The sequence below is a fragment of the Calonectris borealis genome, chromosome 11 (genome assembly GCF_964195595.1).
Source record: "Calonectris borealis chromosome 11, bCalBor7.hap1.2, whole genome shotgun sequence".
Taxonomy (NCBI): Eukaryota; Metazoa; Chordata; class Aves; order Procellariiformes; family Procellariidae; genus Calonectris; species Calonectris borealis.
In genome coordinates, this window is record NC_134322.1 from 8690734 (window position 1) to 8709884 (window position 19151).

At 47.1% G+C, this 19151-nt stretch overlaps 1 protein-coding gene across 3 annotated transcripts in view; it reads right to left on the bottom strand.

The window, feature by feature from the left end:
• The window catches only part of NTRK3 (neurotrophic receptor tyrosine kinase 3), a 219728-nt gene that overhangs the window by 64795 nt on the left and 135782 nt on the right, over positions 1 to 19151 (bottom strand). The window contains exon 13 of one of the 3 annotated variants that reach the window (XM_075159885.1): positions 4389 to 7291. The exons of the other annotated variants lie outside the window; for them this stretch is intronic. Coding sequence (XP_075015986.1) covers positions 7173 to 7291 — 119 coding nt within the window. The 3' untranslated portion in view covers positions 4389 to 7172. Of the gene's footprint in view, positions 1 to 4388; positions 7292 to 19151 lie in introns of those variants that run through there. 3 annotated transcript variants of the gene reach the window in all.

Genomic DNA, 19151 nt, shown 5'->3' on the forward strand with positions numbered 1-19151 from the left:
ACACTCTTAAACTTGCAACCCCCCGGCACCATTCAATGAACAAATGGGTCTCAGGAAACACAAAGCCACCTTCAGCAGTCTATGGGGGACTGGACCATGCACTACCAAGGAAGGAGTGATTGCGCACAGCTGCTCCTTTCGTCCCCAAATATTGCTTGGCACTGATGCAGCAAAACCAAAATGCTCTGTTGATCCAGAATAACTCTAAAATTACCAGGCAACAAGGCTGCATGAGGAAATCTGAGCAAAGGTACAACTCTCTAACCTGGTAAGATGAGCTCACATTGGTGGTGTTTAAAATGTGCATGCTGCATTATCATGATGCCACCTTACATCCCTGTTACTGGCACCAGGGACTGAATCCCAGCAGGACCAGGCCCTGGACACATGCAGAACATCAACTTGCAAGACCACGAGCTCCTTCTCTCTTGTATCAGATGTTGCAATACGCTCCACCGCCTCACCGGTCTAGTCCACTGGTCTAGAGGAATGCAAACGTCCCTCCCTTCCTCTCCCAATTATCTTAATAAACAGCCTGGACACATCTCTGACTCACTTAAGATAATGATGACCTGGCCATGATTAGCTTATTCAGACATCCTGGCAGTTGACCGAGCCTAATGCGACTCCAGTCTGGCTTTTTCTGACTTCTCATGAAAGAGGCTGACCTCCAGCAGTGGCTGCACTGCCATCAGCGGATGGAGACCCACATACAGATCAGACACAGGCTGCTCCCAAAATTCAGGCTGGAGCCATGAAGGCTACTTGCTCTGAAAACAAGCTTTTAACTACTCCAAAGGCCTGGGGAGCAGCAGTTTTTCTTGCCTGCAGTCAGACCTGGTGGGGTGGTACCAGTCCCAAGATATGAAACAGAAACATGGGGTTAAGGATAACCCCAAACACCAGATGACCGAAGATCATCTCTGCATATTACATTTCTGGCTGCCTGTCTGAAACATTCACTCATCCAACCTGAGAGCAAAAGCAGCACCAGTCAGCTAGTCACACAACAAGAATACTTGAAGCAAACCCTTGGAGGAAAAAGGCCAAATAGTCTGAAATCATACGCAAATCCTTACAAAAAGTCAACTCATCTGCAGGAATCGGGCACAGGTCACAAATGACTCACTAACAGCAGAGCAAATCATTTAACCAGTGCTTGGAACAAAACCCTCCTCTTTGTAGAGAACAACCAAAATTTATTCCTGCTGATTAGTCAGCAGTTCCACTCACAAGTTCAAAATTAATATCAAAGTTCAAATGTAATTGTCTTGTACTTGCACTTTGCTTTACTGCTGGAGAGACCATCATCTTCACTTAGCGAAAGAATCATCCCGCATTTATTTACCAGGGCTGGGAGTGTGGGTTGGGATTTTTTCTAGCTCGTAACTTGACAAACTCAAAGCCTGAACTCCACCTCAAAGTGCTGTCTGGCAAAAGCTCAGTTAACACTCTTTTGAATTTCAGTATTGATTTCAATACGAACAGACACTTACCATTTCTCTGGAAACCAGTTACCAAATCTCAATAAGGAAGACGGAAGAAAAAAAACCCAAAACTCCAATGGTGTATCTGAGGAGGTGAAATTCGGAACTGAAGAATGATGTCAGGAACTGACACAACCAAACTGAGCTGCCAGCAGAAGCAGAAAGGTGTCGTATCTGCACCCCTAAACCCTCTGTGTCTTCCCCACATGTCAGTTTTACAAGAAACACAAAGGAAGCCACATTGGGCAAATTAACTTATTTTTACCATCGGGTTTCCTATGTTGTTTTTTAGGGGTCAAGGCAAAACAGTATCTATGTAGCTATGTACTACTCATGGTAGGATGTCCTACAGCCTGTGGTGCACCCCTGTGGCACAACAAGCTCGGGCCACCGGAGATGTGGGGCTGGCAGCTGATGCTCTGTAGCGTCAGACCACATGCTGGCACCACCAAGGAGCCTGCCTGTCATGAGGAGAGCATGGAGGGGAAACCACAAAAAATACAGGCAAAGCAAAATGCACCACAACAGCAGAGGAAGACACGTTGTTGCTTCGCCAGGTAAAGCACCTTTTCCAGCTGTGCATGTGCCAGTCTACCCTCACACTCTTTCCCCTTCAAAGCAGCTGTATGCACTTTCCCACAGCTTGTTACACTTTTCTGCTAATTGATCAGGGTCTGCAGGCAGTGGTAAATACACAGTTAGTAAGGACTCTGACTCATTGCATAAACCGCACCAGAAGCGCTTCAAAACGTTAAGCAAAAATGAAGTCACCCGGCATTGATTTCTTGCATGCTCTCTTCCTGCTGCTCCTCCAAACCTGTGGTTTTTAGCTTTACTACTGTGTCTAGGCCTCTTTATCCTCTGCTAATGCCATGGCTTAACCCTCAGGATCCGCAGCTTGTTCTGGGTACAAATCAGAGCAGAGCAGCGATGCACTGCTGCAGTTTGCTGAAATAGCAGAAGCACCTTCCTCTGACTGTCCACAGCTCCTGGGACTTCTGCCCTACCACCCCAGCCACAGACATATGCTGGAAAGGCCAAAGACCTGGTGGTAGAGAAAACGACCACCTTTGAAGAAGCTCCAGCCTCTTGAGAAAGAAGGGTTGATTCCTTAAAAGCACATCTAAATAAACAAAAAAGCAGCAAAGAACATCAAGACTCAGCTGGTCCAAGTTGGATAAGCAGCTATGGAGACTCAAGATACCCCGATCGTGACCTACAGCATCAGACACATCAAACACTCGCCTGCAGCAAGTCCAAGGCCAAGGTCCCACCAGACTATGCGTTGCTTCCATCATGCAGAGAGGTATTGTGCCAGAATCACACCATGCCCATCACACTCACTCCAGGCATGAACTAAAAGAAATGTGACTCCATCTTTTTAGAGTCAAAACACAAGGAAACAAAACTTTGCTTCTCTCCTTGTTCACGTGCAGGCTCCACACTCTACAAGAACCAAGAAGGCAGGGTTGTGATTTTCAGGAGGAAAATCACCACTGCCTGCACCCTACCAAACCAGTACCCCAAGCTCCTTCAGTAATAAGCTCTGTAAACAGCTCAGGAGTCATTTGCAACCAGTGTGGGGAGGGAGAGCAGGACAGCAGTATCAACTCACGGTCCAGCTGTCTTGAAGAGCACAGAACCTTCACATGGGTACATCAGGCAACAGAGGCAACCAAGAAGCAAGCACAAGGAGAAACAAGTGCCCAACCCCTCTGCAATGCATGCCAGAGCCCATGGGCATAGTTAAGGTAGCTCCCTGGGAACTAGCAGCATCAAAAACATTGTAGGAATTCATATCTAAGGAATCGGTTGCCCTGAAATACAAAGCAAAGTGAACTAAGGCTGACCATACCAGCAACCTAAGTAATTGGCTAATCAGCCCCCTGTTTGCAATGTTTCTGGGCTGTGAAACCTGATAACAGACCCTGGAGTAATGGGGAGGAGAAGGCAGAGCTTCCAAACCATGTTTGTTTTCCACACCTCAAAAAGGAAAGGGAAATAGGGATGAAATCCAATGCAGCTCAGCTGCCCATCCCATGTGTAAAGTTATATGTCAGGAGACAACCATTTGTCTCAGGCATCGCAGACATCCCTGGAAAGGTAAAGATCTCAGCCATCACCTAATCCTGTGAGCCAGAGCACCCAATCCCTTCCAGAGGCATACTCATTAGAAGGGAATAACGTGCAGAAATTCACTCATAGCATTGTTTTGAGACATTTACTTGAAAGTCATGCCAGGAAGTTATAGGCTGCTGGAAAACATGTTTCTATTTTGCTCATCAAAACTCTCGCCAGGTTTTCTAAGAGGGTTCCAGCACCATCCACCAATATCAGCTCAAACACACCCCCAGCCTCATGCCCACAGTCACCTGCAGCTTAAAGCACAGCAGCTTTAAGTCACATTAATGACATCTCCCGTTAACGATATTAAGACACAGCCACTAAGACACATCCTCATGCTGAGCCCACACACTGCAGAGTGGTTCCTCTCTCCTCCTGGAGCAACCAACCGTCCTAACATGAACTCCTGATGTGGAACCCAAGTGCAGCACTCACCTGTACCCCACCACCTCTGCATCAAACACATCCTTGCTAGCTTAATAGGAGACTAATTGTCCCTGATGAAGGTACAACAGTCCAACACCCAACAGGAGAGCAATTTGCACAGCCAAGCAGGGAGACCTGCAGCAACAGCATGTCCTGAAACAAAAGCACTGCAGCCAGAACAATCTTTTAGTGTCAAGCTTCCTGAGAGATAAGGCTCCTAATAAGACTCCTTCCACTAAGTGTAGAAATTTGTCTTGGCAAATCCTGACACCATCTCCCAGCAGTACCACCTTGTCCCTGAGGATATGACCACTTTGAGCTACAAACAACAACAGGTTGTCAACTGAGATCATCAGCAGCTAAGCTCTCAGGCAAGAAAACACCTTTGTGCCTGATGAGAGTGACAGAAGCAAGAGCTACACCTGAGCAATGTTCACATCACAACTGTAAAACCCACCCTCCGCACCCCCTGGAGAAGCAAACAAACCAGACTCCCCACACATGGACCATCTCATGAAGAAGTAGACTATAGGACGTGTCATTCTGAACATTTATTTATTTTGTCTTCAAAGAAGAGGCCTGATGCAGCTGTTTCGTTAGAAAATAAAGTGTTTATTAAGAAACTAGACATTGAACACCCCTATAGTCTCTGTGAAAAGGGACCGTCCCATTTCCCATTAGCACAGGATGATAGTTATGGCAAGATAAGAATGCTCAAAGATGAAGGAGTCTCATTGACAGAAAATGAGGTAATGATTTACAATAATTAAAAATAAAATAAAAATTTAAAAAAAAACATCCTTAGACTTGCTACTTAAAGCCACCAATCGCAAACGGCCATGACTGGCTTTCGTTTTCAGCAGTGAGGAACCAGAGACTTTAATTGGTGTTAAACAAATTGAGACATCGATCACAGTGGGGAGAACTGCTTTAAATTATGCTGTACGGTCCGGAGGATTTCTTCTAAGCAGAGATGGACCTGAGCTGCAAAATTCAACCCTTCCTCTGCTAGGGTGTTTGGATATAGGCTTCTGGTCCAGGCCCACAGATGTATCTCTACGACTGATACACACAGTTGAGAGCAGAGTCCCCTGAACAGTGCTAGGGAGAGGAGACAGTTCAGACGGACAAGACATCCCCAGGTCAGGTGGGCGACTTCCAGGAGATGGGGAAATTCAGTTCAGACAAGCACCCAGTGATTCACACGCTTGGCGAAGCTCCTCCTCACTCTGTGAATCTGCAGAATTGAGGTGTCAATAACACATGGCCGCAGGTCCTCTCTGGCGGCGCACCTCTTGCATTTCCAGCTCCGATGTGGGCAGGAAACATTGTTGGGAGTTTTGGTCATGGTTTCTGAAGCCATCCAACCTGAGCCAGGCCTCCTCGTCCTAACGCAGATGCCCCCCTAAGGCATGTCCGTTAACTTAAAGCAATCTGCTACCGTTTCTCCTGTACTCTTCTATTGCACTTTACCTTTTTATGCGAATGAACCAGGAGAAGAAGCAAGAGAATGGAATATTCCCAGGGACATCCCTCTGGGAAAGCTGATAATAAAACCTCCTGGCAATCTCCAGGGTAGTTCATGCAGGTCACCTGTAAAGGCAGGATGAAGCAGAACATCCCATTCTGAGGCTTCTGCCCAGTTCTGGCGGAGGGGGACCGTGACTCTTTCCAGTGGCAGCGACCCTTCAGGGCTGGTGATTTAGCGACATCCCTGAAGTGATAAGGTCGTCCCGGGCCACCAAGAAGGCAAGCAAAGCTGAGTGGCTGGTGAGCAAGCTCCTGGTTCAATACTCCTCTCAGAAAAGGATCTGGCCACACCTGAAGCTTTTGGAAGAGAAAATCTGCCTTGCTTATAGGTTATCACTGATATGTGTGAGCAAATCTGTATTTCCCGTACACGTGATGTCCAGAGAATCCAAGGAAAGCCCTGCAAGTTGCTGCGAGGGCAGCTGGCTTCTCTTGAGGACAGGCTCAAAGGGTTTACTTTTCCATCTGAGAGGCTTTGGATGAAGTAAGACAAAGGTGGGATGGGAGAGGGGGAGAGAATACGAGTATCGGCCAGAGAACAGGATCGATATTCCTGTTTATGCCAGAGAAGAAGCAACAGAATACTTATTTTTCCTCTCTTTCAGTCAGTCAGCCTCGAGCTGATGGTTCTGGGTTCGAATCAATCTCTAGTTGGGTGAGAATACAGGGGAGAGCTAAAGGGGGCTGGAAAAGGCCCAGCAACTGGGACCTGTGTGCATCTGATATGTTTTTCCACTTTGCTTACTGCTCTAGTCCTGGCAAGGACACAGACCCTCCTGCGCTATGGATTGTCCATCCATGCGGGAAGTCCAGGCAACTCCTCAGATAAAGCTCATCATTCAAGCAGCAGGGAGAGACCAGAGTACGACAACGATATAGTCAGATCCAACGAGCCGCTCTAACACACACAGACAGACAAACAAAAAAAGCCTCCTAGAATATGTGCACTTCAAAGATAACCACATTCTCTTCCTGTCAGAGAAGTAAGATTTTTTTTTTTTCCTTCCATTATTATTCCTTCCAACATTATTTTCTGTGCGAGAACTGGGAGCGGGGCTGCCTTTGTTCTTACCAAAAGTCTTCGTTCTGCTTTAGTTTCTTCCAGGCTCCCCGCCTCGGCTCGCTCTGGGAGACCTCCCATGGCGGTGCCACACAAGGGGTGATGGCGGCATTCACTGGGTGTTGCGAAGACACAAGCTTACAAGGAAAACTCCAAGCAGGGAGGACATGACTAAAGATGTCAGTTTGGTTGGCTTGGTTGGTTTTGTTTTGTGTTTTATTTTAAAGCAAAAGTACAATTATTTACTGTGTTATTAGGATGACTCCTTTCAATTGGGTTTTAATTCTCTTTATTTGCTCTCATTGCTGCTGTTGTGCCTTGCAGGAATATGTAACGAACACAGCGACCATTGGAGGAAAAGAACAACCCTGTTATCTGGTGACAGAAAACCACAGTTTCAGTTGGCTTTAACGTGTGTACAGGCAGGGCTGTAGAGTCCTATTAGGAGGAGACCTCAATCCATACAGACCACGCTTACTGCTTCCCACCATTTTGAGGGCACAGCCTATAAACTTGACATCAGAACAGGGACTTTTAAGGAGTTTTTAAAAGCCATGACGTCCTTTGCTGAAATAAACACTGACATCCTCAACATAAATGCCTTGGTTAAGAGGTTTGGAATGTCCAGGGAGGCTTATTGGATTCAACATAATTTCTCTGAAACCTAAAGGGGAAAAAAAAACAGAAAAAAGAAAAAAGCAAAATAAAGTAAACGAAAAAACAAAAAAGAGCAAAACTAGAAAAAAAGAGAGAGATATCGACACACATGTAATTATTAAAAAAGAACCAAATGAATAACCAGCAAACGGCTGCCGTTAAATTAAAGCCAAAACGCCCTCTCCAGGCAGGGCTACCTCGCTCTGTCTTTCCATAAAGAACAGGCAATTATTTCATGTGGTGCGTGCAGGCACAAGTGCTCTGAGGACAAGGGGCATGCAAGCAGTCTGGACAGAGAACCTGGAACAACTCTCTTCTAGAGGTTCTTGCTAATCAGGGGTGGAAAAGTCCTAATTCCTACCTCATCCATCTTTCCCCTAAGCAGGGAGTGAGGAAAACAGAGAATCCTTCCTATGTGTACTTTTCTCTGATGATTTATTTAGTCTGGTTTAACATTTCTGAAGCCAAAGAGTACCACTGCAAGGCTGGGGAGACCTGACTCTCATAATCCCATAGACTTCCTTAGCCCCAGCTGTCCCATCTACACCAAAACCTGCACACTAGAGGCATCTTTTCCTTGCACAACCCCACCTCTTTAAAAGTAATTTGAAGATCTAGGATTTGCCAGAAATACTGAGCAGGTGAAAAGGAAAAATAAGTGGAGCAGAGAACATAGGCATGCTCCTTCCTTCAGTCCCAATGAAGTTACTGGGCAAATATAATGTTTTCAAGGTCCGTATTAACCATCTTTTCATAATGCTCCTGCCTTGGGATGCCCCAGCCAGGGAAACCCACTACTAGCATGTTTCTAATATAGAAATGATAAAATTACTATTAAAGATGAGCATTATTCTCTGAAGCTAAATAAGTGCAAATATTCAGGACTTGTCAGAGCATAGTTCTCTGGACTGGAGGGAGCGAACCTGTTGTGGAGCGCTGTATGTGAGCTCCAGGAGGGAATCCTTCTGCCGAGACATCCAGTCCCACGGCTCTCTCCTCAAGGTCTGACTGAAGGAGGGTACGTTCTGGTTCACTGTTAGGACACATCCTCATGTTTAGCCTACATTTTCCTTCTTTCTGACTTGAACTCCTGTTTTCTATCATCTTTTGTGTTAAGTCCTGCAAATTCTTGCAGAAAAGACCCATGCATTTGTCTTCAGGTGTCAGCTCATAATTTTTTACATTACTTTCTCAGACACCTGTTTGTAACTATTTCTACAGCTGAGGCCATCCCAACGGACTGGAAAGAGACATGGTAGGAATAGGCATAGGTCATTGAAGGTAGCTGCTAAGACTGCAGTGAAGTTGCTCTTAGCTCAGATCAAGTATGTGGACATCGGAGGCTTCTACGCCGGCTTACCAAAATCCCCAATACAGATCCACCGAGCTGCCAGCTCCAAGACATGCATGGCAGGATCCTGGGGATTGCTCTTATCTGTCCCAACTTCTTATGGGCCCGAAGGGTTTTTCCAAGAAAATTACTGGGATGTCTTGGCTACACAATTGCTCTAAGGTCTGGAAAATACTCCTGCTCCTCATAGGCTCACAGGATCCTCAACAAATCAGGTAAGTTAGTCCAAGTCTAGAGCAGCATGGAGCAGCTTGGATGCCCTTGTGAATTGATCTCAGTAGGAAAGGTGCTTTCCGCTGGGCTAGGAACAGAAAGTTTCTCACATTGAATCTACACCAGCCAGACGATTTTTTTTTTCCTATTTCTTCTTTCTATTTTTTCTTTCGTATCTATTTATATTTCTTCCCTGCACTATCTTATTCCATCTGCTCATCAGACGCATGCCTCTTTTGATAAACCTGAGGATGCAGACAAAAGCTGTTTGTTTGGTTTGGAACTGTTTAAGCTTATGGGGGGGAAACTATCTGTTATTCTCAGTGGCCCTGAAGGGCTGATCCACATGGGAGAGTAAGCCAGGCTCGGCTTCAGTTCATGTGTCATAAACAAAATTCATAGGCAAATTCCAAGTGTTGAAATATCATTAGTAGCGAGAAAGAGCCTAGCTCAACTCTCAGAGCCAAAGCAGAGCTTAAAATGCTGATGCTTGGAAAAGTGTATGTAAACTAAGTCCATTTTTTATCAGAGTCACTGGGAGACAAATAAACATGGCATCCCTGAACGTCACTATTTATCGTGTTTTGTTTTTCATAATATAAATATATTTTATGGCCACCAAAGGATAGCTGGGAAAGTCTATATTCAACAATACCAATTATCTCCAAGGAGCACTCCTGTCTGCTTTATTTTCTTTGCAGTTCTTAGCTCTGCTAAATTAAGGCAATTCCACTTCTGCCGGACTACATCCAACAGACCTAAAAACCCACTGGGGACACACAGCCTCAGCAAAGGGACATGTGAAAGATCAGCAAGACTGAAGGCTGGGGATGCTGAGGGCTTTGCTTTTTGTCATCAGCCCTATGCTCTGAATCCCAGCTGCAGGGATCTCCATTGGCAGCATGGTCTTTGCAGAATGGGACTGCAGTAGGGGTTACCCCATAGTAGACATGCAGTCACTACTGAGGGACGGTGAGGAACGTGGAAGGAGGACAGCCTACGTTTCTGAAGCTTAGGGGCTGAACACACCTACCGCTGACTTGGGAAAGCAGTGCAGCATCGGTCATTTTGGCATCCTCTCCTTCTGATTTATTAAAGTTCCCAAAGAATCTGAAAAAAAACATGCTTCTCTCCTGACTGGTTTTCTCTCTTTCCTCACTGCTGTCTCCCATATTGTACTGCTACCTTCAACCCCATTCTCTTGTATGGAGCAGAAACCAAAAAGGCTCTTGCTAGGTTTATGTCTTCGCTGTCAGATGTGAGATGGATGATGTTCACTGAGATGTCCAGGGTTAAAATGGGTGAATCTCAACAGGTTCAGCATTTGGATGCTGCTATGACAAATGTCATCTTTCTACCATCAAAGCTATTAGCTCATGAAAAACTAGCTTGGAGTCTTAAAGAATGTGGGGTTTTGTTTTACCTTTTTCCCAAAAGAAAAAATAAGAGAAAGAAAAGTGTTCACCTTCTTAGAAGGAGTTGGGAAAATTTTAAAAACAATCCCTTTTGTGGAGTTTCACATTTGTCAGTGCTAGTTGGAAAAAGGGAGTAAAAATACTATCTTTGACATTGGTTGTAGGTTTGGAGGGAAACTCCAATAAACAAGCCTGAAAATAGTAAGGAGGTAAAAAATCCCATCCTGTAGATTCCAATCAAAAGCATTGCCAAAGACCTACAAAGTTGGGAAGGGTCTGACAGATTAAACTTTGTGCTTCTCCCTATTCTAGTGAGACCACTTTTTAAACTAAAACATGACACTGTCTCTACTGTTAGCCATGGTATGGTTATGGAATAAATGTATGGAGAGTGTTGGAGAATAGGGAAGGAGGAATGAACTCAGATTTGCTGTGCAGCTCTAACAGCTTGAGATGGAGGGGGCAGATGGGGCATTTCTCTAAGCAGGCTGGAAGGATGTGGCAATGAAAGGACAAGAAAATTGAAGGCAACCGAACCATGCAATCAGTTTTTGTCCTCAACCCTGGCCATCCACTTAGTCCTCCAGAGCTGTCTTGTGTTTCCAAACACCCTGGCTCGTGGGTCTCAGCCACCTCTGCCCCATGCACATACCCAATCCAGCCTACAGACAGTGCCCTGCAAGGAACACCCTTCTCCACTGACTGAGAGCAAGACTAAGGAGACAAAGCGGATAATTTCACCTCGCCTTCACTGTTTGCCTTCTGGTAAGATTGCAACCATTCAAATATACCATGCTTCTAGGGCTTTTGAGATCTGAGGCTGCTCCAGGTCACCTGAAAAGAGCAGCAGGGAACGTGACACGGGCAGGTGAGGGAACGACGCGGAAAAAGATGCACAACTCCTCACGGCAGCCCCATCTGCTACAGCAGGAGTGGTGCAGCCCAGTTTTGAAACCCAGGGATGGAAACTGCTTCTAAAACAGCAGCATAAATTGCTGTGCAAACGGATGAGAAAAGCAACGGGATGCCAGGTAACGCCTGGCAAAAAAGGGTTAAACAAAAATAGCAAATTTGAGGCAACGAGCTAGCCAAACACAACACTGCTATCCACACAGTCCACGTTAGGCAATGGAGCTTTGATCTCTCTTCTGTGTTACGGCAGAATTTATGATATAAGGGAAAAGCAATAGAAGGCTCCAACAACAGTGTACATTTTATCTTTCTCTATGCACAGATATGAAGTATGAATAGCATCAAAGAAGGCATGAAAACCATCAAGCCTGGCCAGCATCCAAAGCGAAGGAAACAGCCATCCGTCTAGTCAAAGCCAGGACTGATATGTCTATGTCTGAGGAGAAAGCAACACAGCAATCCAGGTTTCCTGTCATGGATGGGTTCATCTGCAGGGCTAGGATACAAAACCCTCTTTTGTTTCTTCCCCCCTGCCCTCCCCTCCCCCCTCCCCCCCCCCCCCCCGCCAACATATAGCAGGGCGAGATGCAACCCAGCCTGAGGTCTCGCTTGACACAACAAAGCAGGTCAGAGAAGCTCAGCAGAAGCACACCATGAGGTTCTCCCTGATGCTCTCAGCTGCAGATAAGCACATCATCTCCTCTACTGTCCAAGGTAAAGCCAAAGAGCCTAGACCTCCTCTCATTTACACCAGCCCAACACTGTTGACCACAATGGAGAACCGCAAGAAAATTCAGCCCACAGATGAATTTCACACCAATACACAGACCTCAAGCAGATCTTCAAGTAGATAACAGCTCTTTTAAGATTCACAGAAAGGCTCCGAGAGCTACAGAAATGCTTATGATTGTTCATTTTCATGGAAACAGGATCCTTATTCCCCTCCACAGCAGCTCACCTTGTATCTTTGTTCATTTTCCATGGTTTAACCTCAGGCATAAGAGTCTCCCACTTTAGTCAATGAGACTTGACGTCACTGGAAACCTCTTGGGAATGTGCTAGATGGAGCTCTAGCTACAGTTTGTGACATCTTCATCTTCTCCACAACCCAAAATCATGAGCAGGGGATCGCAGCACTGCATGTGTTTTTGAGGGCAGGAAAGGGAAGAGACGGCTGAGAGCAAGAGAAACAGCAGAAGCAAATGGGTCCAGAAGATCCCATTTCCACACAAATTTCTCTCTTACTTAACTAGAGCAGAGGAAGGGGTAGGAGAATACCGCAGGCCCTCAACAGCTGAACAACGTTCCTTGAGAAAAGGGCAGCATTCGCAGCTTTCCACGCAGTGAACTCTTTAAGACTATGTAAGATTCATTAAACCTTTGGTCGGAGGAATTCCAGTATCCATTGCATTTCTACTGTTGCCGCCGTTAATGCGGGCCATGTCCATATTAGCTGGGATCACTAGTTTGTTTTCTCTGGAACTCTTTCATCGATGGAGTAGTTCCAAGATACTAAATGATGTAGCCTGATAGCTCAGGAGGCAGAGCTCCAAGATTCCCCACCGATCCCCCTCAGGAAAAGCCCCAAAGTAGGAAAGAACTTACCAGGGTATAAAATAAAAAATAAGAAGGAAAAAAAAGAATTAAAAAAATCTATTTAAGACCAAGGACAAAATAAAAAGGCTATTTTCAGGTCTGAGATGCCCTGTGATTTGAGTCAAAGCTACCCTCCCTGGCCAGAGGTACAGCCAATGCTTTTCTCCAGACTACACAGAGGTGCAGCTATTTAAAACCACTCGGAGGCCCATTGCACGATGGAAAGCAGCCAGATCAGTTGGGCCTCATCGGTTTTGTTTTCGTTAGACTGAAGCCAGAGTATGTGAAATGACTTGTAAGAGGACCAGGGAAGGGGGAAGGACTGGGCACCCAGCAGTTTCACCCACAACATGCAGAGCTTAGTCTCTGCCTCATTTAAATTGTACTGGGTCAAAGAGAAGGTACCTGAGCAAAGAGGATGGATGTTTTGTCCCTCGCAACACTCACGGCCATGCAAAGGTGTGTGGCAAACCTCTTGGGGTTTATAGGTCAGCCATGAGAACAAGCTGCAGGAAAGCGTTTGCAAAATGCCTGAGAGTTTGGTGGTAGCTGACATCCTGGGCATTATCAAGCTGTTGCCCTGCCTCTGTCCCTCTGTATGCTTGCACCGCTATGTCCAAGAGCCTTCTCCTCTGCAATTCTCACTGCCTGAAGGAACAACCGCGTCTCCCTACCTCCGCAAGTCCCCATTTCTCACCGCCATGCACTCGCTCTGCCTCTGCACTCCACAAAGCCCACGGGACCCGGCATGAAAGATCCTATCACAACAAGTAATACATCCTTTTCATCGCTTTGGTTTTCAAATATATTCTTTTGTCAATTTTTAATTTTTTTTTTTCAAGTCAGCCCTTAGAGTGCTGCCAATTTAAGCACTGTGCACAGTGTTACAAGAACTCCTCATTTCCACTTTGCCTGACAGGTATCCACATCCTTCTGACACCGCCTCTGTTCCCCAGCCGCTTCAGATAGCAATAGTTACCGTAAGCGTTTTACACAGAGTTATTGAAACCACTGACTAATCTGCCCAGAAATGAATATCCACTGGGAAAGAATCTGGTTGGGCTTGTGTTCCTTAGTTGCTGATTAATTCCAATTATGTTACAGCTGATCCACCAGTATCACAGATTGCCACATCAAAGAGCCAACCAGCAAAGGAAGCCCCTAAGTTAGAACAGCAACAGCCCTGTCACAAACTTCTTTTCAGCCGGAGAGCACTTCATAAACATTAATTCGTTACGCCTTGCTCATTCCCTGGGGAGGCAGGACCTGTTATATTCATTACGCAGGTGGCAAAACAGTGGCATGGAGCAGGACCACAGTTTCTCCAAGGTCCCCGAAGGAACAAACACCAGTCGTGAGCACTCAACAGGGAACAGCCCCAGCTCCCAGACTCCTGTCCTCTCCAGGAGCTCTGGGGTCTAGAAGGGGACAGATGTACTTGGTAAAGCCAGATGGCTGGGATATGAGAGCAGACACCAAAAGGAGACACACACAGTGGGTAGGAAAGCACACAACTGCTGCAGTCTGCAGCTGGGACCTTCCCTGCCCAGGCAGTGCCAACGATCCTCTCCTGCTCTTCAGAGGACAGGAGGAGGCTGTTGGAGGAGCTGATCAAGGCCCAGGATAAATCCTTGCTTGCTCAAGTCACTTTACTCTGCCATCTGCTCCAGCAATACCTTACGTCATCTAGAAAGGCCAGAGCTGCCCTCCAGGAAGCCCAGGAGCGGTACGAGTCCAAGAGCCTGAAGTGTTGGGAGGAGCATCCTGTGGGGAAACGTGATTTCGTGGAGTTTACAAGCTGAGGATGGAAACTGAGGAGCACGGGAGATCTCGGCAGGCAAGGAGGCGCTGAGCACTACCGAGAAGTTGTAAATGGGAGCAGGAAGAGCTGAGGGCAAAACCACAGCGTGAGCAGTGGGGAGCCTTGAGGAACAAGGTTTTGTTGATTTTTTTAGGCTGTTTGAATGCTGTGTTGTCTGGAATTATTGTCCTTCATCTGTGTCTCTCCAGTGCTCCTACTCGGCTGATTGTTTTGGAAACGAAGGCTGCCACCACAGCTCTTCTCTTCGTAATTGCCCCACTAGATGGTTCTTGAAATAAGTTGCCTTCTGCACCAAAGTATATTAGAAGAGTGTCATTAATCTTCCCAGGGAAGAGCTCCCAGCTCCAGATTTTGTTTCGAGATTATATTTTGGTAGCTGCCAGTATGTGGCAAGCTCTAAAACACACACCCCAGGGCACAGGGAGGGCTGTGCTTTCCCCAGGGGAAGAGGGGACAGCAAGCAGAGGAACGCAGGTTTGTGCTGGGATCATGCTACCCCTAAGGAACAATTTGGGTACTGCCCACCAAATGAGGGGCAGGTATTTGTGGTGGCCTTCATTCTGCAGGAGGGGAGAAAGGGATTTGCTCCCACAAGACACACATGAAACATAGTATGTCTTTGCAAAAGAAGGTATGAAATGCCTGGAAAGATCCTTGCAACTAGCAAAGCAGAGATGAGATGAGTGGGGAGCCCCCCAGGCAGTGCATGGGGGGGGGCTTTTGGAGGGGGCTGCTGCTATGCAAGGAGACCCTCACTCCACCCAAAGTGGAGGGTGAGCTTTGCAGAGCAGGGAAGATCTGGCACATCACAGCAGGGCAGCAAATGAAGACCTAAGCCCAAAATGCATGGTGGCTGTGAATCACCAGTCGTCTTTCAAAGGAGGAAAGAAGGATCAGGGTCTCTTTCCTACAAGCTTTTTCCAGCAAGTGGCCTAGCTGTGAATTTTTGCTCCAGCAGTCAGCTCCAAGCTTAATGAACTACATCACTGCCTGACCCTTCTCTGACCCAGTTTCATTTTGGGTCTGAAAATAAGTCTCCCTCTCACATCAAGTCACCTAAATGTACAAGGCATTTAAAGCACTTCAGCCCAATCTTATTTCACACCATTAATTCTGTGCAAGCCTTTGTGTCTGTCTGCCCCCCTTGTGTCATTGGCGTGTGCTGATGAAACATCAGCAGAGATGAGGGACAGGGAAGGGGGCTGAGCTCCCAGGCCTCCAGATGGGGAGGCACTGCAACATGGAAACTCCCAGGATAGTGCGTATCCAAAACCCATTTTCCCCCTGCCAGAGGATTTCACGCTTGAGAAAAAGGGAAACAGCTTTACTTAAAAAATAAGTTCTTTCCTTTTCTCCATCATCTATCATCAGAAGTCCTGCCTGCCACCACAGCCAGGACATGTCCTCCTCTACGTACGCTGCTCCTTGAAGCAAGAGCTGCCCACACCAGGGCAAAAGCATGCAAATACATACACTTCTAATGACACTTTCACATTTGCACATGCAACTAAACGTAAGAGATCACAGTCCACAGCCCTGAATTCAACCTCAGTGTCAAAAACAGCCTATGCACAGAGGAAACCGAGCTGAGCGATACCAAAAGTGCCGGCAGAAAGCGGGGAGAGTGTGCACACAACCTGCTGCATGTGGGACACGTGGGATGGCCAGTGGGGAAGCGTGTGAGAGAAAAGCGGCGAGCAATGCTGCAGCGCGGAGCACGTGGCAGGGAGCAGAGGAGCGCCAGAGAGGGGCCGGAGAGCGCGCGAGCGCACACGTGTGGGGCTGAGAGCATAACGCTGCTGAACATTTACTCTCGCTTTACATTACGGATTTAATGGCTTTTAACAGGAGACTTTGTAAGCGATCAGGAATTGGAACAAAAGGAGCTGGGGGAATAATTATTCTAACCAGGGGAGCTAAAGAACATGGCAAAATCGCGTGCTGAGCAATCATGCTAATTAAAGGCACCCAGAAGAATCAGGATAGAAACGCCAAATGGTTTTCACTCTGCTGCCCTAATCCACTAACTGCCTCATCACTTTGACTCCCACCAGCTGTGGGAAGGACGGCTCTGGGTGAATCAGTTTGTAGCAATAAAGGACGGAGCTAAACAAGTGACACGGGGGAGTTGGTTCCCTCTGCAGTGGGCTGAAGCGATGCTTGGCCTGCCAGACCGAAGAGTGGCTGCTTTGCACTAGCAGCCTGGGGGGGACCAAATGCCCCCACTGCTTCCAGCTGAGCAGCAAGGATCCAAACACACTTCCCAGAAAGCAGAACAACTGCTGGCAACTACCAGCATGAGGCTAAACACAGCTGACAGCCACAACCCTGGTCCTTTAGGGCCGGTCAGCCCTGCTGCGTGACTGCCTCTGCAATTAGCTCTGTTACGTGGCTCGGCACGGTGGCTGTCCTGGGCTGTGTCCGAGGAGCGTGTTTCCAGTGCCACAGCAGAGCTCTGGCAGCACTGAACGTGCTGCTTCCTTGTCTACACAGCTTTGGTCATCACTGGTTTGGGTCCACTCAGGTTGGTGCAGGGGCTTTCAAAGGTAAGGACATCTTCTATGCAGTGGGCATCATCCTGATCTTCTACTGCTGAAAATGCCAGCTGGGGTTCATGCCATGCTAGCGTCAGAAAAGGAAGAACTAACACTGCAATATGGGCAAATTTTCACCCAGAAAAAGTGGAGATTAGGAAAATGTCCGTGTTGTATGGAAAGGAAATGAACACAATATTGCTCCAACAGACTAGAGACTTTACAGGCCCAAATAAAAACTCCCAATGCACTCAGCCTGGTGCAAAACCCAAGACAGACTCCCCAAGGAGCTGCTGAGCCTCGACCTGTTGGGAATATCAGGGGAAGATCTTCCTCGGACATTGCTGGAGTCCAACAGGGCATTACATGCCAAGGCAGATGGGTGCAGAAAACACAATTTACAGAACAAGACACACAGCGGTGAAATCACACGCTGAGTACAAAGAAGTCTCTCTCCTTTCCAACCTCCAAGAGAAGGTCCACCTCTGATAACCCCTTGGGTGAGATGCTAGTGCTTTTCTCTCCAGCAGTGCGGACCTGGGGTTTGTTGCAGCAGTCGCCTGCGTTGGCACAGAGTGAGAGCTGTACGTAGGGGAGCTGGGGCAGCAGAAAAGCGAATGCTAACAATTGCCATCAAGTAACAGCTTTCTATTTAAAAAGCAATGGTTTGTTTGTTAATCAACAGGTCCATTAACACGGAGCAAATGCCTCTCTAATGGACACCCACAGGATCACAGGCTGAACTATTTGTGTGCAGCATCTTTTGATTGATTCACCCTAAAGATCATCAAGTAAATGAGAGAGGATGTAATATTTCTGCAGGAAACATTCCACAGCGGATACATTGATTGCGACACTCAGCCAGCTGCTGTGTGCCAGTCTCTTCTGAAAGAGACTTCATATTTGATTCTCTGATTAAATATTTCGAAACCGAGAACAAATCAGGGACATTGGCTCGACCGTGTCAGGCACTTGGCCCATGGAGACCTGGTACCCTGCCAAGGAGGATCACATGAGTGGCCAATGTCCAACCTGCTCCCTTCTTTTCCTGCCCTCAAGGCTCACGATCCCGTTCCCTTGGTCCCTGCCCAGCCACACAGATTACTGCCGCTCCGCTGCCTGGCCTCTCCCTGCCACCGCTAAATCCTTGACCCAAGCCAAGGGACCCACCTGCTTGGTGGCACACCAGGAACACAGGTCTGTTGACCCATTTATTCAACTCCTACCTGCAGCTAAAGCTGCAAAATCATGGTCCGTTTTGCCTGCCAGTGCCTCTCTGACTCCTGCTCTGTCACCACAACGAATCCATTTTTCATCGAAAACCCACTGAAGGCCCAACGGGACAGGAGCAGGCAGGGCTGAGAATGAGGAATACCTTGAGAACAAAGGAAGAAAGTCCAGGACCCATAAGGAAAACAGCAATGAAACCATCAGCTGAATAATTTGCCACACCAGCAATCTCAGCTGGCAGAAATGGCCCACGAGCCAGATCTAAGCAGTTGCTGCAATCTTCAGTTTGCAAAAGCAGGTTCTTTTTCCCACAGACCAAACACTGGGCTGGCACCTCCTTTATAAGCTGCTGAAAAAACACCATCTTCTGAATGAGCTCTGCAAAAACACAGTGACACTTCCAGTTTATAAGCAAGCCCTGCCACCTCTCACCAAGCCACAGCCTTGGAGCCGTCGAAGCCGCCCTGAACAAGACCAGCGGGGCCAGGAGACCAGGGCTGCTGCCACCGCTTCTGAAATGACATGCTTATTTCACATGCAAATGAGACCACAAATTGAGACCAGACCCTCCTTTTCCCCTCTGAGCTACTCATAAATAACAGAGGCGTAAGGCAGGTGAAGGGTCTTTGAGGCAGGTGAAACACAGAGGTACAAAGGACCGAGCATCTAATTGGAGACAAAAGGAGAAAGCTAAACACTCACCCAGGTCCCACGGGGAGACACAGCTAACCCTCCCCTCCAGAGATAAGCTCCATCAAAGGGCGTCCAGCCTGTTGGAATAATGACTCCTTGAG